The 12,873-nt window shown below is 42.5% G+C and overlaps 1 protein-coding gene across 1 annotated transcript in view; it reads left to right on the top strand.

Annotated features, from left to right (window-relative positions):
• The window catches only part of LOC126474646 (probable tubulin polyglutamylase TTLL9), a 141,298-nt gene that overhangs the window by 102,151 nt on the left and 26,274 nt on the right, over positions 1-12,873 (top strand). The window contains exons 7-8 of the mRNA XM_050102125.1: positions 1,358-1,557; positions 12,330-12,443. Of these exons, the coding sequence (XP_049958082.1) occupies positions 1,358-1,557; positions 12,330-12,443 (314 nt within the window). The remainder of the gene's footprint in view (positions 1-1,357; positions 1,558-12,329; positions 12,444-12,873) is intronic.

Here is a 12,873-nt window from a genome sequence, read left to right as displayed (position 1 = left end):
CCTCCATTGACACGTAAACAAAGGTTACACCGTCGGATCGTGTTCTGTCTGACACGGGCAAAAACCCCAGCAGTATCCTGAATTGTTCCTGCTGCTGCTACTATCCGGGCAACCAGATCCTCTTCTGATGCAACAGGAGTTGCGTAAACAAGGTTGCGCATCTCTCCCCACACAAAAAAGTCCAGAGGGTACATATCTGGGGATTGAGCAGGCCACGCTACAGGACCACCTCTGCCAATCCACGTTTCTGGGAACCGTCGGTCCGGGAATCGACGTACACGACGACTGAAATGTGCCGGCGCCCCGTCATATTGGAACCACATGCGTTGTCTTGTAGGGAGCGGGACGTCTTCCAACAATCCTGGCAATGCTCTGGCGAGAAAATTGTACTAGTGCCTGCCATTTAATGGCCTAGGTAGCAGATATGGCCCAATTAAACAGTCCCCAACAACACCGACCCACACATTAACGAAGAACCGCACTTGATGAGCGCTAGTAACTGTGGCATGTGGGTTATCCTCACTCCAAACATGCGAATTGTGCATGTTGAAGACTCCATCACGCCCGAACGTTGCTTCATCGGTAAACAACACAGAGGATGGAAATGTTGGATGCATTTCACACTGTTCCAGGTACCACTGCGAAAACTGTGCTCTGGCTGGATAGTCAACTGGTTCCAGGTTGTGGACACGCTGTAAGTGAAATGGACGTAACACTTGCTGTCGTAGGACTGTTCTTACATTCGTCTGATTCGTCCCCATGTTACGTGCAGTTGCACGAGTGCTGATTGAAGGATCCCGCTCCGCATGCTGCAAGACAGCTTCCTCAAATTGCAGCGTTCTTACCGTGCGACGGCGTCCCTGTCCAGGTAATTTACTAAATGACCTGGCCTCACGCAGACGTTGGTACACAGTAGCAAAGGTCGTATGATGCGGGATACGGCGATTAGGATATTGTTGTTGATAAACCCTATGTGCAGCTCGTCAGTTGTGGTGCGCTACATAGTACGCACCAACCATATCAGTGCACTCACTCCAGGTGTATCGCTCCGTTAGTAAACAGAGACAATGCACTACTACACTGGTGGACAGCAGTTGCCTACAACTGAAGAGCGTAATACGCCCTCTAACAACTGAAGATCGTAATACGGCCTCTAACAACTGACGAGCGTAATACGGTCTCTACCGGTTTAAATAATCCTCATAGGAAAAAAATTACATTAGGGAAAATATTTGTTTTGATGTCCCCTACAACCTCCGAGAGTTTGTCGGTTTAAATACTTTTCACCCTGTATACAATGTTGCCACTAGAGGCTGTTTGCCGGCTGGAGGCGCTATCCCTGGTGCGCTGTTTGCAGTTCGGCAGCAAGTGGCCGCTGATGGACCTGCGGCAGTGGGTGGAGTTCAACCACGGGAAGCTGGCCATCATGGGGCTGGTGCACGACGCGGGCCGCCTCGTGCTGACTGCGCTCACCGCTGCGCAGACCGCCGTCTCGCACGACCCCCACTGCTTCGAGCTCTACGGCTTCGACATCCTCATAGACGCCGATCTGCGCCTGTACGTCTCCTTCCACTCCACTCTCCCTAATGTCGCACCTGATGTGTCCTTCCTTTGTACAGCGCGTCCCCATCTTGTAAGCATCGATGTAACGGCTCGCTTGCGTGCATTGCAGAAGCATCAATGTTTATACACTTCTTTCTTCTTGTGCCTTTATCCCACATCGACGTAGGGACGGTTACTCGTAGATCTGGCAAGGTTACAGGTTGCTAAATGCATTCTCTGAAAATTATTTCGAGCAGTTAGTTAAAGAGCCCACTCTAACAATACCACCACTTGCAAAGTAAGTTAGAAATCAGATTAATAATGTTGCTCACGCAGCGTATGTTCGCTTTATCGGGCAACAACAAAATTATTGACTGTGGATGGTATCGTCAGAATGGAAATAATGAAGTCACTGTAAAAAAAGTCATTAATTTTGGCACTTATCTTGAATGGATTCCCACGTAGATTTTGTCGAAGTTGTTATGGCTCATCTTGTTGATTCCAGGGTGATTCCACTTTGACTGCTAGAAGGTCCAGATCTGTATTTTAGCAATATTTGAAGATCTAACAAATGCGTTTTTCAGGAAATTCTTAATGATCAAACAATCCCAGATCATAATTTTTGACTTGGTGTTCACGATCCACATTCTTATTAAACTTCTTGTAAATTCACATATACTTCTTCTTAACTGTCACATCTTCAAGAAAACAGTTTTGTATCAATCTTCACATATTTAATTTCCATTTCAACCAAACACAAGACTTGACTGTTCTTTTACAAAGCGAAATAACAACTTCTGCAAACTGAAACAAAGACTGCTCTGCGCGCATTCGCCCCAAAACGGTTACAAGTAAGTCAAAAATTATGACAGTCTGACAGAAATGAATACACACAAGAACCATATCACTGTAATATATCGATACATCGGAGTACCTCTACATTAATAAAACCAAATGTGAATATTGTCACAAAAATATGTCTGTCACTTCGCAGAAAAGTAGTACGATATTACTGGTATCGAGAACTGAGGCTGGAGTGCCGTAAAAGTCACGTAAATAAAGAACCATTACACCACGCGGTTAGTAAACTGTTCTGAAAACACACTTGACCTCTTAGCAACAAATAACACAGAGCTAATAACAAGAATCAAAACAGATACAGGGATTAGTGAACACAGGGTTGTCGTAACAAGACAATATTGTAATCCCCAAATCGTCCAAAACTAAACAAAAAGTATACCTATTCAAAACAGCAGATAAAAATTCACTTGACGCCTTCCTGAGAGACAATGTCCACTCCTTCTAAATTAACAACGTAAATGTAGACCAATTGTGGCTTAAATTCAGTGAAATAGTATCGGCAGCAGTTGAGAGTTTTATACCAAATAAATTAACAAATGACGGAATTGATCCTCATTGGCACACAAAATGGGTCAGAACACTGTTGCAGAAACAACGAAAAAACATGCCAAATTTAGAGGGACGCAAAATATTCGAGATTGGCGATCTTTTGCAGAAGGTCGAAATTTAGCGAGATGCTTACAATAGTTTCCACAATCAAACTTTATCTCGAAATCTGGCAGAAAATCCAAAGAGATTCTCGGCTTATATGAAGTATGCTAGCAGCAAGACACAATCAATGCCATCTCTGCGCGATAGCAATGCAAGTACTATAGAAGACAGTGCTGCCAAAGCAGAGTTGCAAAACACAGCCTTCCGAAATTCCTTCACGAAGAAGACGAAGTAAATATTCCAGAATTCGAATCAAGAACAGCTGCCAACATGATAACGCAGAAATAGATATCCTCGGAGTAGTGAAGCAACTTAAATCACTTAACAAAACCAAGTCTTCTGGTCCAGACTGTATGCCCATTACATTTCGTTTAGATTACACTGATGCAATAGCTCCTTACTTAACAATTATGTACAACCGTTCGCTCCATGAAAGATCCGTACCCAAAGACTGGAAAGTTGCACAAGTCACACCAACATTCAAGAAAGGTAGTAGGAGTAATCCACTTAATTACAGGCCCATATCATTAACGTCGATATGTAGCAGGATTTTGGAACATATATTGTGTTCGAACATTATGAATTACCTCGAAGAGAACGGTCTGTTGTCTCACAGTCAACACGGATTTAAAAAAACATCGTTCTTGCGAAACACAACTAACTCTTTACTCACATGAAGTGTTGAGTGCTATTAACAAGGAATTTCAGGTAGATTCCGTATTTCTAAATTTCCAAACGGCTTTTGACACTGTACCACACAAGGCACTTGTAGTAAAATTGCTTGCGTATTGAATATCGGCTCAGTTATATGACTGGATTCTTGATTTCCTGTCAGAGAGGTCACAGTTCCTAGTAATTGAAGGAAAGTCTTCGAGTAAAACGGATGTTATTTCTGGCGTTCCCCAAGGTAGTGTTATAGGCCCTTTGCTGTTCTTATCTGTACATATAAACGATTTAGAAGACAATCTGAGCAGCCGTCTTACGTTGCTTGCAGATGATGCTGTCGCTTATCGACCAGTAAAGTCTTCAGATCAAAAACCAATTGCAAAACGATTTAGAAAAGATATCTTTATGGTGCAAAAATTCGCAATTTGTATGGTCATCCACATGGTGCTAAAAGGAAACCGTTAAACTTCGGTTTGTACGATAAATCAGTCAAATCTAAATGCCGTAATTTCAACTAAATACCTAGGAACTACAATTACGAACAACTTAAATTGGAAGGGACACATAAGAAATGTTGTGTTTAAGGCTAACTAAAGACTGCGTTTTATTGGCAGGACACTTAGAAAAGGTAACAGATCTACTAAAGAGACTGCCTAAACTACGCTTGTCCGTTCTTTTTTAGAATACTGGTGCGATGAGTGGGATCCTTACCAGGTAGAATTGACGGAGTACATCGAGAAAGTTCAAAGAAAGGCAGCACGTTTTGTATCATCGCAAAATAGGGATGAGAGTGTTATTGAAATGATACAGGCTTTGGGATGGACATCATTGAAACAAAGGCTTTTTTCGTTGCGGCAGGACGTTCTTACGAAATTTCATTCATTAATTTCCTCTTCCGAAAGCGAAAATATTTTTTTGACGCCGACCTACATAGGGAGAAACGATTATCATAATAAAATAAGGGAAAGCAGAGCTCGCGCGGGAAGATATAGGTGTTCGTTTTTTCCGCGCGCTATACGAGATTGGAATAGAAATTAATTGTGAAGGTGGTTCGATGAACCCTCTGCGAGGCACTTAAATTTGATTTACAGTGTACTCATGTAGATGTAGACTTTCAGAGGTGTCGAGGTGCCCTTCCTGTCCCCATTCTGTTACCCCCAGGACGAAATATGCGGACTCCAACCGTCTGCGAATAGCGTTATTCGTGCGAAAATGAACGAAAGTTTCCAAAATATCTGCGAATCGTGGAATTGAGGCGGGAGTGGGGTACCAGCCCAGCATTCACCGGGTGGGATATGGAAAACCGCCTAAAAGCCACATCGGCCGGCACACCGATCCTCGTCGGTAATAGACCGGGCGCATTCGATCTACCTGTGCAATTCCCCATCCAAGAAGCGGTGCTTTAACACACGTGGCTATCTTCTTCTTCTTCTCTCGTTACGGCCTCTGTAGGACCACAGGTAGCCCCTTCGTGTACTGCATTTTCCTCTTCTTCTCCCAGAACCTCTTCATTTTTTCTCTTCTTCTCTCCCGCTCTTCTTCCGAGATCTTCAGTATCCTTTTCTCCTGTCGGCTCCAGTGGTGCACTCTAATCTTTTCCTGTATTCTTCTCTGTCGTTGATCTCCGGCATGTCGGTCGGTGTATATTTGTTCCTCAAATTTTCCTTTCCTTCGACCTTGATTCCCAATTCCAACCAGTCCTTCCGAAGTTCAACGACTCACTTGGTTCCTGTCTTTCCCCTTGTCCTTCCTGTAGTTTCCCACACTCTCTTCGTCATTCTGTCCATACTCATCCTAACTACATGTTCAGCAAACCTTGCCCTTTTGAGTCTGAATTCCCCGCATATTGTTCTCATGTTCCGGTACAATTCTTCCCTAGGTCTTCGCATCCACCTCTCTCCACCTCTTTTGGGACCTAGTATTTTTCTCAGTACGGCATTTTTCTCTCATCTTTCTCTAGTTGTTCTGCCACATTTCTTTCTAGTAGCATCGTCTCAGCAGCATATAATACTGCATTCCTCACCTCTGTCTTGTAGTGGCTTATCTTTGCCTCTGTGGATATATTCTTTTTATTGTATATGTCTCTCGTCATACAGAAGGCTGACCTCATTTTCTTTATCCTCTCTGTTATTCCCTCCTTGCTCCTCTTCCTTCCTGTTATAAATTCTCCCAGCTATTTAAATTTGTCCATCATTTGCACAGTGCCTTCCGGTGTTTCCTAGTCTGCACTGGTATTTAATGTCTTTGTATTGTTATAGCGCTACGGTCGCAGGTTCGAATCCTGCCTCGGGCATGGATGTGTGTGATGTCCTTAGGTTAGTTAGGTTTAATTAGTTCTAAGTTCTAGGGGACTGATGACCTCAGATGTTAAGTCCCATAGTGCTCAGAGCCATTTGAACCATTTTTTTATTGTTATAGGCGATCCTAAGTCCCACCTTTCTGGCTACTTTACTTAAGTTGTCGAGTTGTGTCTTTGCGTCTTCTTCCGTCTCAGTTACCATTGCTATGTCGTCTGCAAAGGCTAGGCAGTCCACTTGAGCCCTGTCGTCCTTTTTGTCTCCAACATGGGTCTTTGGTATTCCCATTTCCTCGTTTATTGCTCTCCACTGTGTGATCACTTCGACCAGTGCTATATTGAACAACAATGGTGACAATCAATCGCCCTGTTTAACCACCAGTCTTAATCTCAAATTCTTCTGACAGTGTTCCTCTGAATCTCACGCTTGCTTTTGTGTCTGTCAGAAGTTTCATCAAGTCCTCTGTTCTTCTGGATCCTAACAAGAATCTGTCTGTCGATGGAATCATATGCCTTTGTGAAGTCCACGAAGGTTATTACTGTCTTTTTTGTTTTTTAAGACCCTATGTTCTGTCAGTTGCTTCAGGATAAATATCTGTTCTATACAACCTCTTGCCTTCCTGAATCCCGCTTGGTAGTCGACATCTCTACTTTCTACCTGTTCTTCTACTCTCCTGAGCAATAGTTTTGACAGCACCTTGTATCCGACCTCTAGTAGCGATATTCCTCTGTAGTTATTTGCATCTCTCTTGTCCCCCTTCTTATGTATTGGTACTACAATTGCATTCTTCCATCCTTCTGGCAACGTTTTTGTTCTCCAGATCTGGTGGATTATGTTGGTCATGTTGTCTATTGCTTTGTTGCCTCCCTACGTTATCATCTCGGCTGCTATTCCATCTTCTCCAGTTGCCTTATTATTCTTTAGATCGCTTATGGCATGTGCGACTTCATACCTTTTTGGAAGGCGTGGCTCTCTCTCTTCTGTGTCAGTCCCCATTTCCAGCTCGTCTTCAGGTGGTTCATAGTTCAGCAGGTCGTGAAAGTGCTCTGCAAAAATCCGACAGTTCTCCTTCGCACTAACAGTCAGCTCCCCTTTCTTATCTCTTATAAACAGTTCTCTACCCTTGTGTCCAATCAGACTCTTTTTGAATTTCCCGAAAAAATGTCTGCTGTTGTTTTTCCTGAAGTTGGTCTCAACCTCGTCCAGTTCCTGCTTCATCTTCTGTCTTCTGGTCCATCTTATTGTTCGGGCGCTTCCTTCCTTGCTCCTAAGAAAATTTACCATTTTTCCGGGTCCTTCTTGCTGCTCCAGTCTCTCCAGGCTTTCCTGCGAGTCTCTACCACTTCCTCACATTCCTTGTTCCACCACCAGTGCTTCCGTTTCTTTTCTTCCTTTCCCCGTAGTTCAGCCTGTTTCGCCATATTTCGCTTCATGTCGTCCCATTCATTGAATGATTCAATTCCCTCCTCATATCTGGATCGATTGTGTCTTAATTTGTCTCTGTCTTCCTTTATGTTTTCTGTTCTTCTATTCATCTGTGGCAGTCTGTCCCTCTTGGGAATCCGGTTGGGTTCTCAATTTTTGTACACTAACTTGCGCTTTTCGTTTTTCTGAATATAATTAGCGTTACTGCCAAGGATTATTCGATCATGGTACAATGTTCGTCTCCCAACACTGGTACTGTGTTCAAAAACGACAGGGCCATAGTTCACACAGATCGCATCGTCCAAGATTGGTTTTGTGGGTACAAGGATGAATTGTCATATCTCCCTTGACCATCACGGTCACCAGATCTCATTATTATTGAGCCTTTGTGATCTGCTTCGAGGAAAAATGTGCATGATCGCTTTCCACTACCACCATTGTGACCACAACTTGCCAGTATTTTGCAGGGAGAATGGTATAAGATTCCCTTGAAAACCGTACGGAACATGTATTTATCCATTCTGAGAGGACTGGAAGCTGTTTGAATGCCAATTAGTTTCCTATATCCTGTTACTCAAGGTAGTGTGTAGTGTTTTTCGGTGTGTCCATATTCTTTCCCAACCCCTCTACTACCTTTACACAAGTCGAGCCTAATGAAACAGTTTGTGAAAGCCTTAACGAAACGTGGTGAATATATCAAGTATTTCTGCAATACGTTTCTTCAGCTATCAGAAGCAAAAATGAAAGCAGGCGTGTTTGTTACTTTGACACTCAAAAAATTATGTTCATATTCAGTTCCACCCTTGAATAAAAAATTACGGAGGGGATTATTTCTGTTGTTGCGTACATGCTAAAAAACCGAGGGAATTAGACACTACGATAGTATATGAGCGTCAGGAGTTACTTTTTGAACAATCACCTTAATTCTTTCTCTGAAAATTTGTAGGATACTAGTGAGGAACAAGATACGAGTACAAAGTGATGGAAATACGGCATCAAGGCCGCTGGAATGATGGTGGGAGACTGCTACTGGTCACTTCATTAATACGTGCAGCAGAGGAAGAAACTATGCTAGATGCTTTATGGAGACGTGAGAAAGGAAATGTAAGCCAGTGGACAAGTAATTACTTTGTAATAAATATGGTTTTTCATGTTTATACGTCAGTACAGCCTAGTGCACTGTGAGGAATAAAATTAATATTTATCCGGTTACACATGTTTCACTAATTTTTTAGTTTCTAATGAAAGCGCAGTGTCATAAAACTTATATTATAGAAAAATTCGAGGTCACAAATGCAGTGCACAGCCCCCTCCCTCCCCAAAGAAAATGAGATTAACTTCCTACCCGTACGTAATAAAAAAATAATCAAAAATATTACGTTGGCCTATGTAGTCGTTCTTTATCATTATATCACTTTGTTCGCAAATCCCCAGAAGATATCAGGAAGATTTAGTTTGCTTGACATTATAAAGAGAGATACGCAATGTTATATATTTTTTTCTTATATAACCAGTATATTTTAAGGAAATGAAATGAGTAAGCAGGCATCCGACGAAAACCTATAGTCTCTACAGTGAGGACTTGGAGGGAAAACAGAGACCTGAAGTTCGCTGGAAAACGTAGCTTACAGTCAGATAAGATGAACAATCCCTAATCTTAGCTCTCTGCACCGGCTTTAAAGTTGGAGCGTTAACTTTATGTTATTGTAAAGGCTCACAGTCGCACGTTATTTCCCAGAACATTTCCTGTTTGTCTTCCGCTGTCCGTGCTTACTTTACAATGTCCAGAGTAAAATGTTTCTACGTTGGCTCATAGCTCTAGCTAATACTCTTGTGAATCCTAACTCCTTCAATCCTTTTGAGTCCTTTAAAATATAACGTCGTTGTTGAAAAATCTTGGTTCTTGATTATCTGTCAATCTCCCCAAGGAACTTTTTTCTTGTTAAGCAGAATAACTAGTAGAAATGCTGGAAAAAACATAAAGTGAAATTTGTAGATTTCATATTAATAACTAATTTGCTTTCTTTCTTTTTTGGTCTGGCTTAGTTCTTTCTTGTAAGATGTATGACATTTCACAATGCATACTCTTATTGTACGACTATCATTTTGCTCTCCTTTTTGATATTTAGAATTAATAGCATAGCATCTGGTTAACTATACTAATTTAAGACACATTGGTAACATAAACAATTTTGCCATCAACCAGTAAAAGACGAAATTTTGTTCTACGTGCTATATGTGTTTTATATATCCGAGTGACGTATATCGGATGCATAAACAATGTAATCATAAAATATGCGTAAATGTTTTGCGACGGAAAAACTGTGTATACTCTGTAATGTGGTGCTCCTGGGTATTCTGACAAGTCATTGTTTTCATTTTATGCTCAATAATTCGACGACTGTACCAGGCGTCTTCTTCAGGTGCGTTACGTGTACTCCAAACAGACTGGGGCATATTGTTGGTCTCACGCTGCTATTTAAAACTGAGTTCGATTCCCGAAACCCACTATGCCCTTTGTTTCTGAGAGCCGGTACTGATACTACACTACTGGTCATTAAAATTGCTACACTACGAAGATGGCGTGCCACAGACGTGAAATATAACCGACAGGAAGAAGATGCTGCGATATGCAAGTGATTAACTTTTCAGAGCATTCACACAAGGTTGGCGCCGGTGCTGACGTGAGGAAAGTTTCCAACGGATTTCTCATACACAAACAGCAGTTGACCGGCGTTGCCTGGTGAAACGTTGTTGTGATGCCTCGTGTAAGGAGGAGAGTACCATCACGTTTCCGATTGTCGGATTGTAGCCTATCGCGATTGCGGTTTATCGTACCGCGGCACTGCTGCTCGCGTTGGTCGAGATCCAATGACTGTTAGCAGAATATGGAATCGGTGGGTTCAGGAGGGTAATACGGAACGCCGTGCTGGATCCCAACAGCCTCGTATCACTAGCAGTCGAGATGACAGGCATCTTATCCGCATGGTTGTAACGGATCGTGCAGTCACGTCTCGATCCCTGAGTCAACAGATGGGGACGTTTGCAAGACAACAACCATCTGCACGAACAGTTCGACAACGTTTGTAGCAGCATGGACTATCACCTCGGAGACCATGGCTTCGGTTACCCTTGACGCTGCATCACAGACAGGAGCGCCTGCGATGGTGTATTCAACGATGAACCTGGGTGCACGAATGGCAAAACGTAATTTTTCGGATGAATCCAAGTTCTGTTTACAGCATCATGATGGTCGCATCCGTGTTTGGCGACATCGTGGTGAACGCACATTTGAAGCGTGTATTCGTCATCGCCATACTGGCGTATCATCCAGCGTGATGGTATGGGGTGCAATTGGTTACACGTCTCGGTCACCTCCTGTTCGCATTGACGGCACTTTGAACAGTGGACGTTACATTTCAGATGTGTTACGACCCATGGCTCTACCCTTCATTCGATCCCTGCGAAACCCTACATTTCAGCATGACCGCATGTTTCAGGCCCTGTACGGGCCTTTCTGGATACAGAAAATGTTCGACTAGTGCCCTAGCCAGCACATTCTCCAGACCTCTCACCAACTGAAAACATCTGGTCAATGGTGGCCGAGCAACTGGCTCGTCGCAATACGCCAGTCACTACTCTTGATGAACTGTGGTATCGTGTTGAAGCTGCATGGGCATCTGTAGCTGTACCCGTACACGCCATCCAAGCTCTGAGGGACTCAATGCCCAGGCGTATCAAGGCCGTTATTACGGCCAGAGGTGGTTGTTCTGGGTACTGATTTCTCAGGATCTATGTACCCAAATTGCGTGAAAATGTAATCACATGTCAGTTCTAGTATAATATATGTCCAATGAATACCCGTTTATCATCTGCATGTCTTCTTTGTGTAGCAATTTTAATGACCAGTAGTGTACATGAAAAGCAAATTCTTTCAGCTTCTTACACTCTGGTGGATGTGAGGAGCGGCGAGTATTTAATAAATTGAGTGCCAGACGCCAACTTTATTTAAAATGAAACTGCTGTCTTTATTTACTAGGTTTCCTGATTTCTATATTTCGATAGACTCTATAATTATGGTGTTCCACAAACTTGGCGTTTATACCATGATACTGATCTGATCGTATGCATTTCCCGATTAGATTCGAGGCAGTGATCGGCGACAGCTGGTTTCCATGGTTGTTTTTGTCCGCTGTGTCGTAGATGTTCCTTGCATCTCTGCTCGTCTGTTCTGATAGTCTCCCTAACTAACGTGAGACATGCCACATTCGCATGGTATGCGATACACACACAGCTTTCGGAGACCTAGATCGCCTTTAACGTTACAAACAATACTTTTTTATCTTAACTGAAGGAAGTTAAGATTCTGGATGCCATGTTTCGTTAGGAGTACACCGATTTTTTTTTTTCCGGATATGGGAGAGCATTAGACATGTAAGCGATTTTGGCTTCTCTTCCTTTGTCTTAGTCTCCTTTTTCACAGGCAATCTTGTTTTTGATTGCAGCGACTGTTCAGTTTGATTATCTGAGTACCCATTTCTTTGGAATGCTATTCGAAGGCATTGTAATTCTTCGACTCTCTTTGTTTGAAAGTTTCCGAGCTATATGGACCAGGGTCTTTAGCAGCGAATTTTTTTGTGATGTATGATGATGGCTGGAGTTGCAGAGATAGTCTTCGGTGCTCACTGGTTTTCTCCATAGACGGAGACTCAAGGATCCGTCCATTCTTCTCTTAATTCGCACATCGGGGAAAGGTAGTTGGTTCTCTTTTTCAAGGACTCTCCTCTCATCGGTTACTTCCCTAAACCTTGAGATAAGGGAATATTAGCTGGGATGTGCTGTATTAGACGTATGTTTGTAAATGAAGTGTGTGCTCCACTTTTTTAGGTGGCTGCTGGAGGTGAATGCTTCTCCATCGCTTGCTCCAAGTGATGCTGATGACCAGCGACTCAAGCATGACCTTCTCCAAGATGTATTTAACATTCTGGACTTTGAAGGAAAGTATGTCCAAAGCAAGATGTAAAATTTCCAATACCTATGTTTTTAGACTGTGTAATAATTATTCTTCTACCAGTAGTAGGTCGCCTGCTTTATGATATGTGAATCATAAACAGGTTTACGTCTTTTATAATTTTTATAATGAATTATTTCGTTCAAGGTGCCCACCTGGTTTGTTTTCCAAAAAATACGGACATTTTAATGATAAAGAATGTCTCGTCACTTTCTCAAATGTAGATAACAATAATTAGTTTCAGTAAAATTGTCCTCAGAACACATATTCTACTTACTGAAGTAACAAAGAATATCGTACTACCGAAAGTTTTACGGTCTCGATCAACATCTTTGTGTCATAGTGCCTCATTCCTTTATCTTTACTGTTACAGAATTGGCTCGATATACAGGGTTTCCCAGGAGGAATGGTGAATATTCA

Source organism: Schistocerca serialis, chromosome 4, assembly GCF_023864345.2.
Source record: "Schistocerca serialis cubense isolate TAMUIC-IGC-003099 chromosome 4, iqSchSeri2.2, whole genome shotgun sequence".
NCBI classification, from domain to species: Eukaryota; Metazoa; Arthropoda; class Insecta; order Orthoptera; family Acrididae; genus Schistocerca; species Schistocerca serialis.
This window is presented reverse-complemented; position numbering and strand designations above follow the sequence as displayed.